Source organism: Atractosteus spatula, chromosome 11 (genome assembly GCF_055471065.1).
Source record: "Atractosteus spatula isolate fAtrSpa1 chromosome 11, fAtrSpa1.hap1, whole genome shotgun sequence".
Taxonomy (NCBI): domain Eukaryota; kingdom Metazoa; phylum Chordata; class Actinopteri; order Semionotiformes; family Lepisosteidae; genus Atractosteus; species Atractosteus spatula.
The window spans coordinates 34,758,902-34,783,793 of NC_142716.1; the positions used below are offsets into that span (position 1 = coordinate 34,758,902).

Consider the following 24,892-nt stretch of genomic DNA (forward strand, 5'->3'; position numbering starts at 1 on the left):
AACATATACTTCATGCGAATCACTTACGTGCCAAATGTTACGTTTTTATTACTGGTATATTGATAATTCCCTTATGAACAAAAAAAAACAATACTGTAAATGCAAAAGCAACCAGTGTTAGGTAAAATGTGAGGCATTTGAGAAATTACTTTTTTTTTTAATTTTCAGGCGCAGTTCTGGCGATAGAGTAATTGGAATCAAAACTTGGAAAGAAATATTTACAATTTTAATTAGTACACAAAATATGTATACAGTATTATCTTCTTTGCAAGACTGATGTGAAGCTGAAAACAAGGTTTGCAACTAGTTCGGCAAAAATGTTACTTTTAAATGTTAATTATGGCTGATTTATATGCTTTAGTTTGATCTTGTGTGAGATTTGGAAGGACACATTTTGTCCTTCTTGTACCAAGTTCACCATATGATTTTGGTTGGAAGCTGAATATAATAATCACAAAGGGGCTTGTACAGAACTGAAAAAAAAAAACGGATTCTGCATGGGATTTATAACACAATGTGGTCAGGCTATAAACTTTTAGTAATAACTTTACTGGATTTCTTTTCCTAGTAAAACCATAGCCCTTACATGTAAAGTTAATGTGAAAATGCCAAAAGAAGATAAATTCAGTTCTGGATTTTCAGTGTTCAGCCTTCATAAGAGTGCAGTGGCTCTGTGGCTCAGGATCTACACCTGTGGCTGGAAGGTTGCCGGCTCGTATCCCATAGCCGGCAGAGGAATCCTACTCCGCTGGGCCCCTGAACAAGGCCCTTAACCCCAGCTGCTCCATGGGTGCCGTATAAATGGCTGACCCTGCGCTCTGATCCCAAGCTTCTCTCCCTGTCTGTGTGTCTCATGGAGAAATTGTAAATGGCCAATAAAGTGATCTTTTTCTAAGGGGGAGAGATAGAACTAGCCTATCTGCAGCATCATTAGAATACATGTAAATATTTTCTAATTATTAAAAAGGAAAAATATTTTTACAAGGTATGGTGCTACAGCACTTTGTGAAGTTGCCCGGTGAAGTCTCTGGTCACAGTTCTTTAGTCTTGACAGAGCTGTTACAGATAGGACTGGTGCTCCCATTGATTTGTATGATCTTCTAGAAAGGTGCACTTTGAAAATGGAGCAAAGGCCGCAGTGGATGTAATAGTTTCAGGGAAAATGTTGACGGTTTCTGATTCACCGGGATGTGGCAATGAGCTGGTATGCTTGGGGAATGTTTTCAAAAGAGCTGGGCACTGGAGTCACGTCAAGAGAATGTGGCCCTCCGGGACAGGTGAAAGAGAACTTCTGCAATAGTGATGTGAACATGATGAAAATCTCTGCATAAGCCAGACTCTCCCCTGCACAGGAACGGTGCCCTGAGAGAAAGGAAGACAGGAGAGAGGTAACATCCTGAAGACACATTGTGGAGCACATAACCACGCTTCGGTCCAAGCATGGATTTAAGTATGGTTAATAATTACATACAGTACCCAAACACCAATATCCCTGTATATCTGTATGCATACTTAGCTGAGACATAAGGCAAGGTTCATTATACAAACTACTCATGCCTCACTCTTTAGTAGGAGACTAATGGTACTCAGGTTTACAGCAATTCAGACCAATAAAAACACAAGAAGGTTCCAACATTTGCAGTAAACTGGAGCTTGATATGATCAGCGCAAAGCTCACAATCTTTGAATCCTGAAACAACACCAGTTCAGTAATTTTCAGTGATACGGTACCTGCAGAAAACACCAAGAAAGCTGGGTTCTTTTTGAAGGAGCCATCTCCATTCAGGAAGTGCTGGGGGTAGAAGGAGTCTGGTGAGGCCCACTGCTCCTCATCTCTTAGCACTGAATGAAGCAGAGGAATCACTGTGGTACCCTGGACACACAACAGGAACAGGAGAGAAACTAGACCATCATCATTAAATCCTCATCTCCAAACCAACTGGAATGCTATTTCCACATATTTCACTATGGATATTGTAGGGTGATGCCTTCATGGCCAGAACCATGATAGGACTGGATCCCACACACTCTAGCCATCTTCAGTAAACTGCTATTCAGACTGTACTTGTATTTGAAAATTAATGCATGGGCCCTTTGGACTGCTCCATTACTCTTACTAACATAGAAAAAGGAAGAGATGCAATATTTGCATATGAAATGCATACCTGAACATATTCTACAACTGGCACTTTGATGAGACACTCAAGCCTCACGAACCACCTGTTTAGAGGGAAGCCTGGTACACATCAATACATTTTTCTAGGCCGTGCCTTGACTGATTGCAGAATCAAATATATTGTCCGCTGCCCAAGGCTGATCTTGAGTGTTGAAAGGGGTGGACACTGGACAGTAGCCCAGTACTCACAGGTAATAGTGCTATGCAGGCAAAGGACCATGATCACTCACCGCGGGGATGGTATAGCCCCTGAAGGAGACGTTCTGGGTGGCCATGTGAGGCAGGTTCATAGGTACGACGTCAAGGAGACGCTGGACCTCATGGATAACTGCATTTGTGAAGGGCATGGCCTTGAGGTCCTCCAAGGCCGGGTGGCGCTGTGCCCCAATCACAGCGTCAATCTCCTTCTGGATCCTCTCTGAGAGACAGAAGCAGAGGAGACCGTCAGGCTAGATAAGATTCATGATTTGCCTCACCTGTGAGCTTCACAATTAAAATGTCTTCTTTTCTGCTTTTGTTTCAGTAGCTTATTATTAAAGACATTCAAATATTTCTCTAGGCTGAATTATTATTCCTTGTACTGAAGTCTCTCATGTTATCCTAAAAAAATCCCCAAAGATTTAAATGCTGTTATGCCAGTGGGGGGGGGGGGGGCATAGCAAGTCTAAAACTTTCACATCTCGATCGCACTAGTCAAGACCTTACTCAGAAAGCTCTTACTCACAATCCTCTTCCTCAGATTTTAAACCATGTGATAGCGCCTTGTTCCGATCAGTTCTGGCTAAGTAATCTGCAGTGAGTTTTGGAGGAGATGGAAGGGAAGGAGTTTTGAATGAGGGAAGACAGAATTTTGGAAGATGTCCTAATGTAGACACCACAAGCATAGGTTTAAATACCATGGCAGATTCCTGTTTGCTTTAACTATCTTACCTTGAACATGGGGGTGCTTGATTACCAACATCAGAGCATATCTCAGCGTTGTGCTCGTGGTCTCAGCACCAGCAATAAACAGACCCAGGATGGTGTAAATCATGTTATTATAGTGGAATTCGGTAGAAGAGCTGTCCTTTTCCTGCAAAAAAAAAATGAATCAAAGAATCAAGATTCAATTTGAATCTGTGTTCACAGAAACAAAATGTAGAATTCTTTTGTTTTCTCTTAGCGCAGGAAGCAACAGAAATTTAGGAATTTGCTTTCAGAAACAAAAAAAGCATCTAACATATGTTTAGCTATGTTATGATTTTCAGCAACTAACAGTGAAGAGATTTGCTAGCACACGTATTGGCATAGACTGCAGTGATATTAAAGTTTGGAAACAGAAATGATACTTGCTTAAAATTTGATATCAGATGTCAGACCTCTTTTACGGTAGCATACACATTCATTTGAAATCCGCATTAAACTAAATTAGCTTCATCCAACAACAGTCTGCAATAATTATAAACAAAGCACACTAATAGGGAACGTTATGTAATAGGGAGAAGTAAAAGTGAAGCCATATATTAAAACCTTAAAATTGAGACCTGCAGTTTAAGATTTACAGCTTGCTCAACTCTCAGAAAATAATGAAAAATCGGACGCTCTTTAGCAGGAGTAAGAATGTACTGTGAGCCCTTGTATTGATGTGTCAGTGTAGATAGTTCTCTACCTGTTCCATCTTGAGAAGGAAGCAGTCAATGAAATCCCGAGGGCAGCTGGGGTTCAGAGTTTTCTTGTGTGTACAGATCTCCTCCATTAGAAAATCAGCCAGTTGCTCAGCACAGGAGAATATCTGCCTGTGTGGACCTGGAAGGTGCTCCAGGAGTTTGGGGAAGGTGTTGTACAGCTGTTGAAAAGGAAGGAAATAATATCCCTTCATGAAATTAACTGGGACAATTGAAAAAGTCTGGAACCCAACATGCTTACACTTGTACATCAAATACTGCCTTTAAATTTTAAATTAATTGCAGTCTTGTAGCAGCACATTAAAACCTTTGAGTGTAATTTCTTACTTTGCAAAGTTATAAACTGCTATTCTGTTAAAAACAGAAAACATTTTTCCCCATTATCTATTTATTACAGCTTTAAAGTAATAACTTGGGTTCTTAATTCACATTTCTGTTCTTCGTGTACAGTTGCCAATGCTTAAACGGATATCTTTTTGTTAAGGGTGAAAATGGCATCTATTTTGAACTGTTTCAAGCAGACCTTACCTGGCCCCATGGCCCACGCACACCACTTATCATCTCGCTAAGCAGACGTAGCAGGTGTGCAAATCTTGGATCCTTATAGTCAAAGCGCTCCCCAAATACCAATGAGCAGATGACATTGAACCCTGCAAGATTCAGTAAGTTTGTAGGCTCACAGGGAGTACCTGGGAGAGAGACAGGGACAATATAAACACCCAAGACTTTAGAATCAACAGTGAAACACAAATGAATGTAATCTGTATGTGGACGTGCATTTCAAACTGAGAACAACAGGTACTTATTAAAACAGAGGATTGTGGGAGCCTGGAACAAGCTGCCCAGCTATGTTGATGATACTACCACCCTGGCTTCTTTATTGAAGCAGCTGGACGAGACCCACAGATCAATTAGCTACTAGCAAACAAATGAGCTATGTGGGCCAATAGACCTCTCGTCATCAGTAACCTTAAAATTATCTCTGATTTTAACAGATTACAGGAATTACTTAATTAGTTAACAGAGACAGAGGGCACCTTGTATGGGTTTTTTTAAAAAGGGAAGTATGATCTTCTGTAATGTTTTTTCTTCAAATATGTTGAAATATCAACACAGGACAGTGAATTTGCAAATATTCATATACTGTACACACACATCACAAGGACTTGAAGAAATCCGTTCTTTGTGTTCATGAGTGCACAGCCTGTACTTGTTTCTCCATAGTGGGTGTGTTCTGTTACGTTAGTTTTTTACAATATAACAATTGTACTCTTTTTATGCAATTTGTCTTGTCCAAGACGTGATCATACAAATGTCTTATGAAATAAGTCTAATTAAGTGATTTTATAGAAAAGACTTTAACGTGCATTTTTAAGTAGCTTATTAGTTTTGTAAAGGAAATACCGATTGTAACAGGAATGGGCTGCAGAGATATTAGTATAGCTAAGTGCTAAGTATAGCACAGAAATAACACAATTTCACTGAAGACTGTCCTCATTCAATATAGTTTTGAAAATGCTGTTCTTTCTTTTAATAAACACTTTAAAAGTTTTGTTTTTGGATGGTATTTCATCCCATAGCCTTATGCTTCCATGGCAGCCTTATTTTGAGATTTTAAATTGCTGTGCAGTTGCTGAATTTTTTAATGATCTACATTAAAATGCCATATCACCAGAGGCCACTTAGTCTTGGAATATTTAATTTACCTTCCGGAACCATGCAAACACCTGGTTCATAAAATTTAGTGCAAAGTATTACATGGAGATAAAAACATTATTCAAAATCTAAAAAAAAAAACATCCCAAATTGTTTAAAAAGTAAATGACTAAGATAGAAAAATAAAGCAATTTCGAAACAGATTTAAATGAATGGATTGAAGGATTAAAATGAACTAAAATCAGAAGTAAAAAAGGATAATATAATTGTCAGGAAATAAAATAATATTGCAATATTGCAATGGAGACTAAAATAAATGACAAATGTTCTTTCAGTATAATAATATCAGTTGAAACCAAATGGATTAATTAAAATGTATCTGGGACAATAATGGGACGGCTCAAGAAAATGGAAGAGACCTGGCAGATGTACTACAGTAAATTAATATTTCACTATGGTGTTCAATCAGTCGATAATATGTGATTTAAATCATATTAGCATAGAAGAGGCAGAAGTGTTTGTATTATAAGAAGCACTCAAGACTAATACATATCCAGCACCCTATGGTACATTTTGAATGGTACTGAAGGATACAAGGGATGATCTCCATAAGCAATCAACAACTCGCAACAGCTGCTGAAGATGGGTGGTATCCAAATACTAAAGAATTACTAATGTAGTTCCCTCTCATAAGAAAGGTGACAAATATGAACCAATAAACTACAGTGCCTCGAAAAAATATTCATACCTTTTCTATTTTGCCCATTTTGTGAAATTATAGAGAAGATATGTTACAGTAAATGTCAATGGATAATAAGATAAAGGGAAAAAATGGAATACTGTATGTTGAGTGCATAAGTATTCAGACATGAGAACTTAATATTTGTTGTAAAAAGCTTTGACGGCAATTGAAGCAGCAAATATTTTAATGGAACTTTCTACAAACTCTGCGCACTGCCTTATTGCAAATTTTGCCCATTCTTCTTAGCAGATTTTTTCAAATTCAATCCGGTTGCTTGCAGATCGGCTATGGATAGCATTTTTAAAGTCCTTCCACAGATTTTCAGTATGATTCAAATCAGGACTTTGTCTGGTCCTCTCAAAGACATTCACTTAGTTATTTTAAACTATTTCAGTGTAGTTTTGGTCCTGTGTTTTGTATCATTGTCTTGTTGAAAGGTGATTTTTTAGCAACAATTTTAGGTCAGAAGTAGGTTTTTCTCCATGATGTGACGGTGCTTTGCTCCATCTATGCTTCTATCAGTCTTGACAGCAGCCACAATGCTGCCAAAACCATACTTGCCAGACATGATGGTGCTGACTGAGTGAATCCCATGTACTAGGTTTACATCAGATGTAATATACTAACTTTGAATTTAGACCACAAAGTACCAATGTTATGTTGTCTGACCTCGTAAGCTTCTGCTACCTGTATGCAGTATACAAGGATCTGAGATGTTTTATTTTATTTCCATACATGAAAAAATGTTGACCTATAGATATTTCCTCCCATCTAAGCCTCTGAAAATTCCAAAATTTTTGGAAAAGTCTTTTGTTTTGTTGAAAAAAAAACCCTGTTGTTTTAAATAAAGCCAGGAATCCCCCTGGACTGTAATATACAAGTGTCATTTAGTATTTCATGTGTGAAGATTCCCTGAGCCAGTATATCAGGAGCAGGAATCTTCTACATATGGTAATAACGGTGGGACCAGCCCCACTGCTGTCTGTTTCTCTTAACTCCTCTGTGCTGTGCAGCTCTTATTTTCTCTTGCCCCCTGTGCAGCTCTTATGAACCCCCTCTCCCCCACGTGCTGTGCAGCTCCTGTTTTCCCTTGCCCCCTGAATGCTGCTCATCTCCCCTTTCTCCCTTGTCCGCTCTATGGCTCTCACCCTCCGCGCTGCACAGTTCCTTGGCCAGGTGCTTGGCCTCCTCTTGAATGCTCTGTTCCGTTCTCTTCTGGCCCGTGATGAAATCTCTGAGCGTCCGGAATGTGAATTCCCGTAATTGCCGCCAGCGCTCTCCATTACTGGTTCCCAGTCCTGAGTGATGGAGGAACAAAGGGACAAATACATTCAGTCACATTTTGTCAAAAAAAGCTTTTATTCCAAAGCCACAACTTTAATGTTTGTGTCCTGCACTGATGTGCATCTTCGTATTCATATTTCTTCAAATATGACAGAACAGACTGTTTGAGGTGCCTGCGTGTGACATCGACGACTCCATCACTAACCGAATTTTTGTGTAAAATGTAAAAATTCCCAGACTAATTCAAATAATCAGATTTCACTTTGCCACACAAAGGTTAGTTAGTCAAATGCTGGAATAAAATGAAGGCTTGAAGTAATACCAGTAGTAACAGTGAAAGTATTCTAAGGGATTTTGCAAATAATCATCTACCTTGTTTATTGCTTTTTTCCTGTTGTTCTGTGCTCAGTGATGAATATATTGGTGTGCATACTATAAAACTGTTCTTCAGATAGCTGTCAGTATATTTTCACGTAATTGTTCCAACAAAGTGAAAAGCAAGACATAATGGACCTCGTTTTAAGAAAATTAGTGAGAGCACACTCATTAGAATGTAAACAACTAGAAGCATGTTTTTTTGCTTTCATTAAGATTTTAATTTGTCGATCTACCCAAACATCCATGTTTGCCAAAGGGAAAGGCGACACAGATAAGAATTTGGAGTTAACATTCTGCAAGAAATGTCTGAAAGATTGCAGCTGGCTGGCTGCCACTGAAAGTCACACCCTCCACAGGGATTAATGGGTTAATAGTATGTAGAGATTTTCTTACCATAGCCCTTGTTAATTCGGCTGAGGACAGGAATGGGTGCCCTCCCAGCAAACTGCTCTGCCTTGTCCACTAGGGCTTCCTGAACTGTTTTGAACCCGACCAGAACCACAACCCGTTTAACACCAAAGTAAACTGTAAGTACTGGACCATAAGTCTTGCTGAGCTAGAAGGACAGATAGGAGGGGGAGAAGAGATCATCAGTATATACAGTGCCAGATTTCCCATTAGGCAGTACACCACTTAGAAATAGGATTTTGAATCGCACACCTGGAATATACTGCGTCATTAAAGTGCACAATACACACTAACATTTGTTTAAGAATAAAAGCTTGCAGTAATAGAGTTATTATTTTATGAAGACATTACTTGATCTTTAAGAAGACAAAATACATTAAAAAATTATAAAGGAAAATTAAGCAGTTTGTAATTAACAAAACTTACAGATTAGTTTACAAACTATTATACTTTTCAAAGAAGCATAAAAGTGAACTGCAAAGAGAAAAGAGAACTGCAAACTGAAACAGTGACTTTTATTACGAATGATGTTGAATGTGTTTTTACTGCATGGTGCAGTGTCTGTGGATCGAGTGGTAAGCTTGCCTAAGGAGTGCCTTTTCTTCTTTTACTGCACACTCACAGTCTGGGATGGGTGGGAAATATCAAAAGCAGAACTATTTGTGTTGAAAAAAACATGTTTGACGGTGTTCTGTGTCTTAACTGTATGGGTGTGGCCTGCATGCGTTTGGGCAAGCTCCCAATTAACATTCAGTTTTCAACCTGAACACCAACAATATAAAATGTATTTTTTTTGCCTGCTATAATAGAAGAAGAGAAATACTATGCTTTTCCATTGGACTGTTTTATAGTCTAGCTAAATAAAAGAAACTATAATAAACTTCCAGATAATAAACAGAAATGCTAAAACCACACAAGTGAGGAGAAAATGTGATACAAAGCTTTCCAATGTAAAGAATCAGAAGCATAAGTTATTCAGTCAAAAATCAGGCTACATAACTGCCATTTGAAGCCAATATCAACCCAAATTGTGCCAACCCATAAATTCTACATTTAGATATCTTCATGTTTCAAATTACAGTGTAGATAATTTAGGAAATTATCAATTTTGCACAGTTGGGGCAGATTGACTTACATAAATACATAAAAATATAGCATTTTGGGATTACGTTGGGTAAGATATTGTTCTCATTTTGCTAGATATTGTTTGTTTATTTATAACCCTAAATGGAGAAGTGATGTTGAAATCTGATCCCAAGGTTCCGTAAAGTATCAAAAAAGACTAGTCAATTAAAAGCATGAAGGCTACGTACAATTCTGTATATCAGTATTCGTAATTACTGTTATTACTATGATATGGTTGGGGTGCAATTAAAAAAATGAGTGGTATGGAAGTGTAATAAGCTTATGAGCACTGTATGACAACAGATGCGTATATTCTGAAACAACAACCAAACCGAATTTAAAATTAGCACTAGATACACCTGTTATCTACCCCACCTGTGAACAAGTGACGGTCAAAGCATATCTGTGTTTAAGGCTCAATATTTTCCAGAAATGCAGGATGAAATGGATAGAACATTGGAACTCAGCTGCCCAGAAAAGGTGGTATAAGCTGTGTGCCTTGACCATTCAAGCCAAAACTGAAAATACACTTCATCTAATACCCTCTCTTCATCTTCCCTGTTCCTAAAGAAATAGTTTGAAAGCCCTTTCCTCATGTACTGTTGAATCTACTTTAAAGATGGACTTGACTACAGTGTATCTGGCAAGAGGAGCTCTTTTGTTCTCCTGATGCATTCCCTGTAACTGTTTATCACTTGTTTTTGGAATTATGGCCAATATCTCCTTACAGAACTGCGTCGCGTCAGTGACATTTGAAGGTCTCCCTGACACTTCAGGTTCTCCCATATCTTAGATACAGATTTGGACATGGTCAAACCAAACTGCCAAATTCTTCTACAGGCATTCTGTCGTATCCAGTCTTCATCCAATGTAGAGTCACACAGAGGCCAGAGTCTATCCTGGCAAGCCATTCTGGAGATGGAGATGTACAGTACTTATATGTTTAGGGTCAGTGTCTTACAGTGTGACTGTCTTTCGGTGCGACTTATGCTCATGAAAGGATGGCCATTTCTCTCCTGAATGTGCTGATAAAGCACTAAGTTCATGCCTTTCAATGAAGAAAGCTGCCCTGGACCTGAGACAGTAAAGGAGCCCCCAACCATGATACTCCCATCTCAATGCTTGACAGCTGGGGTGTGGTCCTTTTGTTGCAAGGCGATGTTTGGTTTTTACCACACTAAAACGTTTCTCATTGTGTTCAGAATGTTCAACCTTGGACTTGTCTATCCAAAGAAGGTTCTTCCTACATTCTTGTCCAGGTGGATGGCACCGTTCTTCTTTTGTCAATACTCCCATGAAAACCACTCTCATTTAGTCCCTTCCTCATGGTGGTGGCATAAATACTGACCCTAACATACAGATCCTTAGAAGTTTATCTGGGGTTCTTTGTGACTTCCTGGATCATTTTCCAGATTGTTATTGAGGTGATCTTGGCTTGACGACCAGTTCTGGGTAGGGTCACTGTGGTCTTGAATAGTTTACATTTACTATCTGTCTGACAGTGCACTGATGGAGCACCAAATGTTTAGATATAGTTTTAGATATTTCTTTTGATTGTGGCATGACACATTTCCACTAGCCTGTATGTTGGAGACCAAACTCACACAGCTCTTGGCAGAGCTGTCCACACTTAGATCTTGTGTACTTGTTAATCAGTTATTTAACCACCTGATTTTAAGTACCCCCTAACTGTGCTAACATAACTTGGGATTCAGTAATTATTTCACATACACAAATGATTCATTATTCATTTTTTTTATTTTGTACCATTGGGTCTCAAAACCATTGAAATGATAAATACAGTATAAACCTTGGTTTTATAAGAAAGGATTGTAATTCCTATTATTATATTATTTCCTCGACTCTGGATATACTGTGCGGTATATATTGTAGACTATAGTGAGAAAAGCTTCATATACAGGTAGCGTGAATCAGAGAAACTTGAAACCTGTGCGTAACCTTGGACGTCAGACAAAAAATATGTAGGGACGGAACACCCACAAATGTCGAAAGAAAATTCTAAGGAAAAACAACTTTATAGTACATGTAATTAGTATTTTGTAAACCTTTTCAGATTATATTCTGCCTGGAGGCATATCACCTTCGAAAGCGACTACCACGTCAATGCTGTTTCTCTGCTACCCTATTAAATGCACATTTCCTTTGTTATCATTTTTTCCGTAACATAATTAAATAGGTGCATTTTCTTTTGTTCGTCACATTTAGATATAAACTCGAACTGCACTGTGTACGATTGATAACTGCATTTACACAGTTAATGAACAGATTGACAAATATTTAGTTTTACACGTACGAACAAGTAAACGATCATTTAGAACCTAAAAGATCAATTGATAGCTATGCTACCTATTAACCAATTGGTACCTATTAAGCGCTTTTACTTATAACTTGAGGTAACAGCGTTTCCCAAGTACCCGTCCTATTGATTTCTCACACATGAGCCATTAAAATAATTTAGTTTACTGACATATAACGTAAAATAGAAAATGATACATTTTGCATTTTATTATTCTAAACTGTCAAAACCAAGAATAGGTAAATATAATTACAAATAAAAGGTAAAATATATTAAGCCCCGCTCGAAGCTTTGCTATTGTGCGTTTTGAAGATGGACACCTTAAGTAAAACAAAATTAAGTTGTTCAATTTCCAAGCCAAATGACATTAGAAGTAGTTCCAAAGATCACAGCTGACACACCGCTTTCCGCTTTCTGGAGCGTTAGTGTCTTGCTCTAGTCTAGAGTACCCAACAAGCCACAATCTAATAATGGTAAATAAAACTTTTAAACACTTACCTTTACAAAACTTTTGAAGAGAGCCTTGCGGTCGAGCTGCAGGAGGTTTCCTATGACAGGCAGAGGAAGTGGTCCCGGGGGTAAATTTTGTTGTACGGTGCGCCGCTGTTTTAAAAGGACAGCCAGTAGCAGTGTGAAGGCGCCTAGAGCGAGAGTAACTATCAACTCCATTGATGCTTCTCCTCTGCTTGTGCTGAGAGTTATGAAGACCTTGACATTATTTATAAAAGAGGGCGTTCAGATAAAGTGAGAGATGGGTATGTGACTGTTGCTAGCTTTTCATTAGAATTGCTATTTTAGAAATCACTTATGACATATTTCACAACCGTGACCGCAGGTTCTCTGCTCGTCAGAAAACCTTGCTGAACAGGAATTTCTGCGTCATTTATACATTGTTTTGTAGCCAAGACAGTTTCTTTCCGAAACTTTAGACGTTTTAACACTGTGATTGTCAGACATAAAATTACATATGGTTATGCTCGATTGCTTCATCATATGTATGATTAAGGGATGCGTAGCGAAAACTTCCAGTTTCGGTATCTCGTAAGGTATCACCTTAGGTATTATGCATGAGCTGAGCATTTTTACAAGGCAGCAAAAAATAAAACTTTGAAATATAGTATATTACTTTTTGCAAACAAGCATGTTTGTATATGTTTAATCTTACATACGTAATGAAGAAACAAGCGAGCACGGACAGGTATCATCCTAGAGCTTTTAATATATACTGTGTGTATATATAAATCGTCAACATGTTAAATTAGTGCGTTAAATTATATGCTAAATTATTATTATTATTATTATTATTAATACTACTACTAATAATAATAAATGTTGTTTCCGGACTACAAGAACCAGGATTAAGTAAAATGTATCAAATGGCAAATAAAAATAGGAAACTTGAGGACAGTGAATGGGAAATAGCTGATGCACTGAACAAGTATTTCACTAAGGTATTCACTAAAGAAGAAGTCGACAGTATGTCTAAGGTAATGGAAGGACAATGTTATGTATTGGATAGAATTATCATAGAAAAGGGAAATGTTTCACAAAGTAGAAGGATTTGTGTTTAATAAATCCCCAGGACCCAGCGGTAACTTACCAATACAAGAATACAATATAAGAATTGTACCCAGGAACTGGAGTATTGCTAATGTAGTGCCCATCCATAAAAAGGGTGAGAAAACGGAATCAAGTGAAAAAAGACCACTTTCCATCCGATTCTGATAGTCTTGACTCCCAAAGTAAGGAAATAGAAATGATTAAAAGACCTAAACCAGGGGCAAGTCTATATGAAAATCAAATCTTGAGAAATATGATGTATTTAGAAAAGTAAGGTCTTGCCTAACCAACGTGTTAAGAGTACATTGAAAAAGCATGTATAGTGATGGATACACATGAGGTACTTGATATGATGCATTTAGATTTTCAGAAGACTGCATCAAATTACTCAAAGTGATTAATTATCACATTCAGGGAATTTGGATTGAAAATTGTTTATTAAACAGAAAACAGAGGGTACAAATAATACTCAGATAATGGCGATGCAATTAGCAGAGGGCCATGGCGATCTGCAGAATCCAGATTGGGGACTAATAAACTAGTCAAGCCTGCAGATGATAACAAATTAGAAGAATTAGCAAACACTTCAGAAGTAGCAGATGGAATATAAACGGTTTTACTGTAGATAAAATTCATGACCAGGCAAACACCTGGCTATTACAGGCAGGTAGTAAAAACTCTGCTCTGTTTGTCTCCTAGTCCAAGTTTGGAGGGGGAGAAGGATGATGCTGGGGTCTCCCTCCTCTGCTCTCAGTCGCTGGTGTTTGAGTTGAGTCCTCTCTTGCAGCTGCTCTTTCTCCAAAGTCCCGAGTTCTCTGACTCGGGCTTTTTGAAACTGACGCTCACACTCTCGGGGGGGGGGGGGGGGGGTTGGGGGGAGGTAGTGTTCCTTGGATGTTTTGGGTGTGGGCTGAGCTAACTGCTCAGGGCTCGTTAAAGAATTGGCAGTAGACAGATGGCTGGGACTAACGATGCATTCTGTATTCACACCCAGTTCTGAAGCCTCGTTCCTGGTCACAGGCACAGTTAAAGCTGTGATGTTTAGTATTCTGAAAGTTTCACGAAATACAAGTCAGGTTACAAACAAGAGGAGGCCATTGTCTGTTCGGTAGTTAGTACAGTGGGGTGTTGAAGGTTTGATGCAGAGAATCATCATGAATAGCTAAATTCTCATATTACCAGGTCCACCCCTATAGTGTTGCATAGTATAGTGTAGATTATACTGTAGTACGTAAGGTTTAAAGGCATAAGTAACCCCCCTTATGATCATTAAAGTACTATGCATGGGCTTTTAGTTTATTTAAATGACTATTGATCAACTAAAAACAACAATAACAACAACAACAACAACAGTATGCCGATACTGCGTAGAGGGCACTTGGGCATGCATCAGGGAGAGACACACTCACTAGCCAGATTCATTTCATGATCCTAGTCTGCTTGTGCAGCTAATTTTAAAGTTGCAGAGATTAACAAACCTGAAGCTCGGTTTCATCTCGCTCTGCTCTTCTTCCATACATACAGTATGTCAAGACCCTACTGTACTAATCAATCCAAGGCTTTCATCCAGCCTTGATAGACTGGAAGAAGGGTAACAATTAAAAAATATAGCTGTATACAGTAGCTTGTATCATAATCCCACAACCTTTTGGGTAAAGAAGTGCCTTCTGTTCTTAGTTTTAAATGCAGTTCTATTCTGGATTGTCTTTGTTAATGCTTTTGAAGATTTTGAATACTTGTATCACATCACCTCATTGTCTTCTATTTAACACTAACAAGTTAAAGTCCTTACAGTGTATCTGTCAGTGTAGGATATTTCTTTAAGCCCTGTGTTTGGTTGCTCTTCCCTGGATCAATTCCAGACAGGCAATATCTTTTCTGTAACATAGAGACCAAAATTGTGCACAGTTTTCTAAATGAGGACTTAATAGTGTGTTGTACAATTTTAACAAAACAACCCCTTATTTAAATTCTATGCTTTTAACTACATCCTGACATTTTATTTGCATATTTAACTGCTTCTCCATATTGTCTAGAATGTGTGTTTATTTTGACACAATTTACATAAGTCTTTCTCATAAGCAGCCTCTTCTTGCTCAGCCTTTCCCAGTGTCTGTTAATAGCTTGTTTTTGCCATTTGCACACAAACCCCTGCCCTTGTGTACTGCCAGGTGTTTGCCAAGTTTTACATTGTATCTAAATCTTTTTTTAAAATTAATTTGCTGATTCTAAAGTGTTTGCTGAATTTTCTAATGTGGTATCATCTGTGAATGTGACTAGTACACTAACTATATTAGAATTTACATCACTGATGTAAATTAAGAAGATCCCTGCTGTGCTCCATTAATTACATCACCCCAATTCGATACACAGCCCTTTTCTGTTCCCTGTTTACTGTTTAACAATCAGTTCTCAATTTTTGCATTTCCCTGAATGCCTGCTGCCTAAAATTTGTGAAATAATCATTTGTATGGTACTTAATCAAAAGCTCTTCTGAAAATCTTTGCCATATCACTTGCATGCATTCATTACTGTTGTTGATTATTCAAAAAACTTTAACAAGTTGCTTAATCTTCCTTAGTGATTACATTGGTGAAATACTCATTTAAGTAAAACACTATTTCCCTTTCATGGTCCAGAAATTTCATGTTCTCATCCCTAATATCGTACTTGATCCTTGACAGTTATTGTGTTGTTGTAGCACTGAAACATCTGTAGCATTTAAGCCAACATTGCAATATTCCTTTCAATATCTTTCTTGGCCTTTTTAATATCCTTCTTACCTGTGCTTGCAACGAATTGTACAATTAAATGTAAGAACTAATCTCTGCTCCAGTCTCAACTATGGAGAAACTGTGAATCTGGAACTGCTATCACCATTGTCCAATTCAGGAAACCAAAGTTTTGTTCAAGACCCCAGGCTGAGAGAGACTGAACCCATATGTAAACAGACTTCTGCCCAAATTTTTCTCTTCAGAAGGGAAGCTCTGTGATGTGTGAACTAGTTTTTGTTTTGCTGGATCAATGGAATTAATATAGTTGGACCTCTTTGTTCAACAATCAGCATATTCACTAATAGGGCTGCACCTCCCAGTGAACCACTGCCATCCCACTAGATTGGATCTTAGCAGACTCTGTGAACAGACTGTTTGAAGGGAAGGATGAGCACAACACTGCCCTTCCCTGGAAGCCTTCTTCAGCACTAAGCACGATTTTAAGCATGGCCCTTCCCCTCTTCTTCTATCATAGGACTTCCTTGACACAGAGGTGACAGCAGGAGGCTGGACAGTTGCGATGAACCCAGCGTAGCTCTGGCTTCTAGCAGTGTTTTTAAACTCTCCATAAAATAGACCTGGCCAGTGTGTCGATTTGGCAAGTAAAACTCCAATGTTCACATTTCAATCTCAAGAGTTAAACTGTTATTCCAAATACATACTATACAGTACAGTATGAGATAAAAGACCTTAACAAACGTTATAGCTGATGTATGTTTAACCCTTATTTAAAATCCCTTAGTGAATGATCAGCAGTTTGTATTCCTGCAGATCAGTTCACATATACAATATATTATTACTCCTGTTGGTTTGGTTGTTTTGCTGTTGTATTATTAAATAATTTTATTATATATGTTTTGAATCCATGTGCAGCAACTGCATCTTATTCTGTCTAGTTGATTCATAATAGTCATAAAGCACTCTTGCAATTTATAGTTATAGTTTGCAATTGTCCCAGTTAATTCAACCATGAAACACCACAATGGGTACTTCACTGTGACATTATTGCAAGCTTTAAACCAATAAATCCAATAACTGTGCAAGGATCTGAATATTTTTTCAAGGCACGGTGTGTCCATTTATCTTAATAGGACTCACACTGTCATAGAGACAGGTTTATTTTGGTGAGATGTAAAAAGTACTGGGATTGCAACTGGAGGCTTATGTGACCAAATTAGTTCACCACTATCAGAAATGTTTATTAAAGAGATTTCCTCCATCTTATTGTCTCATCCTGTGCTAATCTTTTCCGTTATACTGAGTGGGCTGTTGGCTGCTTCAAGTGGGAATAGCTGTAGTTTTAGGTTATAAGGGTTTGGTATTAAGTGTCATTAACATGTTTAATTTTATAACCCATCAGCTATAATATTAACAGGCATCTAGTGATCTTCCCAGTTTGCTATTTTTAGGGGCGATTATCAGGGTCTCCAACTTTCACCTCTACCTCAGGTTTGCCACTCTACTACAAATAGTTCTATAAAATATCTCGGATAGATACCTTTGTACTGAGTTTTACTCTTCTTTACATGCCATTACATTAGATATTTTTTTTTACAAAAATACACTGAATTGAACACTGATTAATTTCCCCAATTCTCTCCAAACTTTGTAACAATAATGAATGTGCTTCCTCAATTCATGGTTCTATGATATTTATTCTTTCCTTCTTAGACTGATGGGAAACATTTCATTTTGGAATTTCAAAATCTGGGACGTGAAGTGAATTTGTATCGAGTTCTTCATCATGTAATATGAAAAGTCTGCGGGGAGTCAGGCCTTTTCAAACGTTGATCTTCTAAGTAAATCTTCAAAGTAGACTTTCTACAACTTTGGAACAAGTACAACTTTGGAACAAGTAATAGGTTTATTTCATGCTGAAAAGACAAGAAAGAAAACAATGTTTCTGCCGCGGAGCCTTCTTCAGGTGTGTGCATGGCCCGCTCCTTTGCTTCTGGTGACATTCCAGGCATTATGGAATGCACAAAAAACTGACTAAGTGTGACCTTTTTCTTGTAGTGGCCTAAGCTTTGAATTAAGGCCTTTTTAAAGGTGACCTGATCAGGCATTGTGCCACCTGGATTCGTTAGGTAAAAGTGCACCTAACGAGCTTTCGTGTGATTGGCAAATTACAATGCCTCACCGCACAAGCTGTATGGCTGGTCAGAGGGTTTAAAACAAATTGACAACTTTTTGTGAAAGTACATAAGCTATAACTATAGTTTTCTCATTCCAGAAAATATTGTCTTTTTTCCATCAGTATATATATTTTTTTAACCGTTCAGAGTACAGAGGTCCAGAATTTGTACTGGACCACCGCATAAATAAATTCTTGGCAGAGACATCTCTGAATCAGGTCTAGACTGTGCTATTCACATGCTGTTGATAGACCTGTGGTCACTGGGCAGCCTACAAAATCAGGAACATTCATCCTAATCTGCTTCTGTCTTCCACTGTTTGCCTTCACTTTTCAACTCCTGGCTTGAGTGTGAGAAAAGGTCAAATACTGTACATCTTAAAAAACACATCTTCTGCACTTGGCGGTACAACTGCTGTGAGTTTCTTATAAACCAGATCTTATATTATTATTATAGATCTTAAATCTTGTAATGTAATTCAGTTGTAAAATGTAAAATGTAAAAATGTAATTCAGTTAATGTTCTGTGGTGGTTAATATTAATAATAACGATAACCACCACAGGACATTAATTCAATTAAAAGAAATGACAAATAAAGTGCCCTGCTTCACAGGAACTTGGAAGTCATTGGGCGCTAGCACTGAATTACTGTTCTGTTTGGTATGAAGTGCCAGCAGTGGCAGAAAACACATCAGAAAGACAAGTTAAACCAAAAGCAAAAGACTCCGAGTTTTTTTTTTTACCAGATGAGTCTTCCTTCAACTATCAAACCAGACAACAAACAGTATTTCTTGTAGGTTCTCCTTGAAGGCATCCGAAAATTCAGCTGCTGCAGATATGAACGGATTTCCAAGAGTACTTGTTAACTTTCATGGTCAGAATCTTACCTGCTGTCCTCTTGATTTCTGAAAGTGAAAGGTTTTAACAACACCTTCAGGGTAACATGAGTGTTGATAAAACACCAGGAACAGGACACAGGCCCCCAGACACAAACTCACTCACACTTCTGAAAGTTTTTGCGTCTCTGTTTCTAATTGAAAAGGCAGGGATTAAAAACAGTTAAACAAATCACACACCCATCCTAATGATTCCATAAATAAATGGGTTTTTTCCACAATATATATATTTTATATTTATATATAGATAGTTTTATTTTCTCTTCATATTTAATGCACTATCGGCTACTATTTGTGCTTAAAAATCAAAGAGAAATTTAAAGAACTGTTTTTGTTTTTCTTGTTATGGTTTCTACACATACGTGGATCTCAAACGTACTTTGAAACATGTTATTTTCTTTGTTAGATCAGAAAAAAAATTAAAAAATCCCATGGTGAAAAAAAAAACCCAAAACAAATTACCAAAGAAAATATCACAAAAAATTCTACATCCTGCATCAACACATATGTCCGAATAATTTAAGAAAATAGAAGTAGTGTCTCTAAAACGTTCGTATTGCTTTGTACTTCCCACCATCCCTGGACTCCACTGTGCTCCAGAAATCTAGGTGTCAGAACAGAAACTGGAAGTGAACCTCAGTGGGAGGCTGAATGGTCATCAGTTGTTTCCTCTCGACAGCTGGTGGACACAGACCGGGAGAGTTCTTTGGGTTCACCAGCAACCAAGGTAGTCTCGAGTGTCTTGGAAGAGAAACAGTCTTATTTGAAATTTTTTCTTTTTTTTTTGGCAATGCAGAAAGGACAACGGTGATCACTATTTTAATTATCATTATTATTAGAATTATTACTGTTGATGTAGACGGCGCTTTTAGTGTTCGGCATCAGTCTGTTCGAAGGAGAAACTGGGAAGAGTCAATAGTTTGGGGTTGGGGGAACTGTCTGGAGGCAAGCCCTCCCCACCCAGGTCCAGCGAGTCCTTGGAGTCACAGGAAGGCGCTCGCCTCCTTAGGCAGTTCTCTCTCCCGGGCCGTGGAGGGGGCACTCCGGCATGAAAGTTCATACTAAGCTCCTGGCAGTCGGGGGGCTCCACAGAGATGCAGGGAGGACTCATCTTCTTCTTGTGCCTCGGGGAGGGCTGCTGGAAACTCTCCGCCCGCGAGACAAAGCCCGAGGAGCCCGAGCTGCGCTGGGGGCTGCTCTCCACGGAGGAGCAGATCTCGATGGAGTGCCGCCGGGGATCATCCAGCCAGGAGGCAGGTCGTGCCAGCAGGAGCCGGCGGCCCTGAGTGTCCACACTGTGGTATTTCTTTAGCTCGCGCAGGCAGGGCCCTCTCTCCACGCGAAGCCCCGCCATGATGATGTTCGACACTTCTTGGTCCACGGGGTCCTCCTGGCCCCCGAAGGGGTTCCTCCTGGCTGGGGCCGGAGGGGCGGGTGCAGGAGAGGGGCACTTGGAGACATTGTACTGGTCGCGGGGGGTGTGCTGTGTGCGCACGCTAGAGCGCACCGCCTCGGGAGACGCCCCGGGCGTGGCGGGCACAAGCAGAACGGCTGGCTGGGAGGGGAAACCCAAGACGGAAAGTTCGTTCTGCTGGCTCTGCCTCGTGGTGCCGTCTTCCTCCGCTTCCGTGCAGAGGGCGTCCAGGGAGTCGTTGGTAACAGCCACCTGAATGGGGCGGAGGGGAACGGGGATGGGAAGGTGTGTCCAGGGTCGGGATGACACAGATGGGGAGGTGAGAGGGGAAACAGGTTAGTGTGGTGATGGGACAGCGGTAGTGAGGGTGGTAGGGGGAGGTATTGGCTAATCCTGCCATAATGAGAGCATGAAGCGACCAAAATCTGTCCCCGGATAATCTCAAGAACCCCTCTGTCTGAGGACAGAATGGTGATGGGAATGCTAACAGTGACAGCTCTGTAGCTGTACAGTTCAGTTACATTATTATTTCCCTCCATTTGCTGCATGGACCAAGATATTCTAGTCATCTGTGGTTAATGCGCACGCATTATAATTCTGCTGTTACACTGAAAACAAAACTTCAGAAGGATTATTAACGGTTTAATCAAACCCGGTGAAACACTTTAAAACTCTCCTTTTTGGGCAGAATATTGCGTTCCTCTACCCAGAGAAAATGCGGTGGAATGCTGTTTCTTTAATTAATCATGATTGGGGTTTAATTACTGTCCTATGATAAGAAAATTCATATGAACCCAACATGAATTTCAGAGACTGGAATGCAGTAATTCATGAATATAATTCTACAGTATTAATCTGAAATGTCCATCATTGTAATGTCTAAATTTATTGATTCCTGCAAAACAAGGACATTTTAAAAACACTACTGGTCACAGCTCAAACAAGTTAGATGTGTTTTTTTTCTTTAATTCACATGAACTCTCCTGAAAAGTCAATCTGATTTTAAACAACCCCTTGTTTTTGGAGTGATGGCGGAAGAATCTTTCAACGAAAGATTTTCAATGATCAGTCCAAAGTCAAAGGTATGCTACTTCTTCAGAAGCAAAATATTTTCCTTCTTTTTAGTTTTCCCTGTTAATCCTAGCTAATGTTGTATGGGCAAATACATCTAATGGAGGAATAAAAGGGAATGTAAGCTAAACATTATTAAGTATTAAGGCAGCAAAAAAACTCATGAGATTCCCCCAGAATTGAGTTCCATTGCGATAGCATCTGATTGCACAGCTACAGTACTGTACATACCACGCAACAGTGCATATACTACATGGAGGGAGCCAGCAAACGGAAAGAAAAATGCAAATATGAAAAGAACAGAAGTAAACAGAATACTGTGATGTGAATGATGTATAAAGACTGAACCTGTTCTGTATTTGACATGGTTATGGCAGTCTGTCAACAACTGGTTTTATGTGCTACATCAGCCATGATATACCTTATAGCTAGAAAAACAAACCGTCGGTCATAGAGCTGTTTGGTCCAGAGAATAGGCTCTGAATTGTGGAATGTTTTTTAATAAGCATTGTTCTAGATTCAATTAAATGATCCCTTCATAATCATTGCTTATTTGATTTTAGAACTGTTTGTAGGTATGTTAAAAACTAGGCTAGTAATTTTATGACTTTAACGGGAAGCCTGATATTTGGTGATGCTGATATTTTTTAATTATTTAATTATTTTACAACATACTGTAAAATAATAATTTTTTATTATAACCAAAGTACAAAGGAAAAGTCTTCACTCCCTACATCTGTCTTTGATTAAAACTTAGCAGGTCTTGTTGTCTAGTCAGTATCTCACACTTGTCTCCAGTTTCTGGTGTCATCCTTCCACAATAATTTTGGCTCTTACAGGGACAGAGGGTTGACACCAGAAACTGGAGACAAGTGTGAGATACTGACTAGACAACAAGACCTGCTAAGTTTTAATCAAAGACAGATGTAGGGAGTGAAGACTTTTCCTTTGTACTTTGGTTCCTAAAAGGTGTTGAGTGGGGAAGGCTGGTGTCATTAAAATGTTTGGAGGGGAGCTGGTCTCCCCTTCCTATTCTCACCATTGGGGACACTATATTCCATCCCCATAAAACAAATGTGTACTGTTGGCTTCCTGCTTAGGAGAAAAATCTGTAAAAAAATTAGCAGTAATGTTTATTTATACACGTGTGTTTTTTAATTTGTTAGTGTAGTATATGTAAATGTATTTGGACCTTCTCTTGACTATTATAGTACACACTGGATTTTTCTGAATTGTCTCAAATAATGTGGAGAAGTTTCGGCAATGATAGGCTGGCTCAAACTCTAGGTAGGACTTTGTGTGGAAGAGGTGAGAGGATATTGTGCCTTTACGTTGTCTCCAGTGTTTTTTGTGTTTATTTCTTAATATTTAAGGTCTTCCTTGTTGGACTTGGAACTGCAGAAAATATGCACCTTTTTGTTTTAAATGGTGGCCTCAGGATTTAGATCGTAACGGCTTCCTAACTTCTGAGCTACATAGGAAGAGATTTCCTTAGAGGGCCCCATGAGAGGGCCCCATGACCTACACATGATGTTAAAAAATATATAAAAATTGCATACAAATCTTATTTATAAATTTGTACATAGTATCTCAAACATTCTGCCAAAGCTTCCTCGCTTTCACATTTAGACCTCAAGTTTTAATATTTCATAGAAACTGAGAGTTTACAATCGTTAAAAATGTATGGTTTTGGGCTGTGTGTATTCAAAAATCCAAGGGCACAAACAAATAGAATGATAAGTCAGGAGGTCCAAAAAACCACTCCTGTGACTTGTAAAAATCTGGTTAGAAACATCCTACTGTATTTAACAAGTTTTCATTTCACTTTGCATTTTATCTCATGTGTTAATTTTCCCTCGGTATACAACGATATGTATTCAAAAGAAAGGGCAGAATAAACTGGAAAATGTGGGGTTTTAACATTCTGGTCCCTCAAACAGCACCTGTTCTTCACTCAAAGATTTGGCTTGGCAACTGCCATCAGTGGCTATTGTGAGGTGAGAAAGAAATCTGACCCTCTAAAACAGGGGGTCGAATTTTCAAGAGTGAGGTGGACCATGGGAAACAACAAGGCAAGTTCTGACAGAAATGCCAGGAGTGTGTTTATTGTGTAATTAAAACTAAAGATGTTACTTGTGTTCGAAGCTGACAGGAATATGCTAAGTGTAATGCCATAACGATACAGTAAATATCCATTAACGCCTTCTGATCTTCTGAGAGCCAAGGAGTTAATAATAGTGACAGTAATGTTCTGCAAGAAAGATAATAAATTGATCTTGCTCTAATTTTGAAACTGTCCCTCAGAGCTGTTACATAAAAATAATCTATACTCTCAACAGCAGTGATAGGTTCTGTACCAAACAGAAATTTAAATGGAAGTCTGTTGGTTAAAAAACGGCATCAGAACATTAGTAAAAGTTATACGTTGGACATCGTCTGCAAATTATTTTGTGGATACAGTATGTGATAAAAGTCTTTATAGTTAAATTATTTCAATCAAATGCTGCTTAATTTTAAACAAATCTAAATAGTGGCACAGCGACACATTTTGCAACATATTGTGCTTATCATGATCCACTGACGTCTGTGTGCTATTTTGTAAAATGAATTCTAAGGGAAGTTCAATGTCTGAGTTATACTGTAGGTCTGGACTAACAATCTTGTTTTATATTTCTTTGTACCTTTTAAATTGAGGTCATGACACCTCCATTCTTTATTAAATAATCTATGAAATAATCAATAATCAAATGTCAATAAAAATACCAAGAGCAAACTGGGGTTTTCAGAAAAGAGCAGATTCTATAGGATTCTTTAAAACAACAGCTCCTGAAAAAGTTGATAAATTTGTCAGTTTACAAGACAGCATAGCTCTGAATGCTATCAGTAACACCGAAGCTCTTCCTTCTAGGTGTTAACAACAATTCTTACTATGAATATTACTGGACTATGACTTACAGCTGTGCTTACTCCCTTAAGCAGCTGTGTGTCACTTGTTTGAAAAAACTGCAAAACCTTAAAAGTCTGAAGTACTGCAATGTTAAACAGGTTGTGTAGCCCTATAACAAAGTGAAATCAGGTTTTAATCAATGTAATTCAATGACTTGGCTTAGTCACTGAAAGTCCTCTTTTTCCCCCTCTAGAGTCTTATGTGAAGTGCCTTCAGTAACGAAAGGGGGGAGCAGGAGAAGGGAGAAAAAGGGGAGTTAATAGCAGGAGTATCTGTGTCGGAGGAGAATGTGGTGATCTGGCTTGTGATGTACAAGACTCAGCTGAGAATGGTTAGTTAGAAAGA

At 38.6% G+C, this 24,892-nt stretch overlaps 2 protein-coding genes across 2 annotated transcripts in view; both read right to left on the bottom strand.

The window, feature by feature from the left end:
• Positions 1-204: 204 nt before the first annotated feature.
• LOC148823928 (cytochrome P450 2B4-like) lies at positions 205-12,553 on the bottom strand. Its single transcript, XM_088926635.1, has 9 exons — positions 12,249-12,553; positions 8,294-8,456; positions 7,387-7,536; positions 4,369-4,529; positions 3,825-4,001; positions 3,107-3,248; positions 2,407-2,594; positions 1,732-1,873; positions 205-1,362 (listed from the first exon to the last, which is right to left on the bottom strand). The coding sequence occupies exons 1-9, from the start codon at positions 12,417-12,419 to the stop codon at positions 1,181-1,183; spliced, it is 1,476 nt and encodes a 491-aa protein (XP_088782761.1). The 5' UTR covers positions 12,420-12,553; the 3' UTR covers positions 205-1,180.
• Positions 12,554-19,232: 6,679 nt separating this feature from the next.
• cacna1g (calcium voltage-gated channel subunit alpha1 G) overlaps positions 19,233-24,892 on the bottom strand; it is a 210,905-nt gene continuing 205,245 nt past the window's right edge. The window contains exon 35 of the mRNA XM_088927056.1: positions 19,233-20,781. Within this exon, the coding sequence (XP_088783182.1) occupies positions 19,984-20,781 (798 nt within the window). The 3' untranslated portion in view covers positions 19,233-19,983. The remainder of the gene's footprint in view (positions 20,782-24,892) is intronic.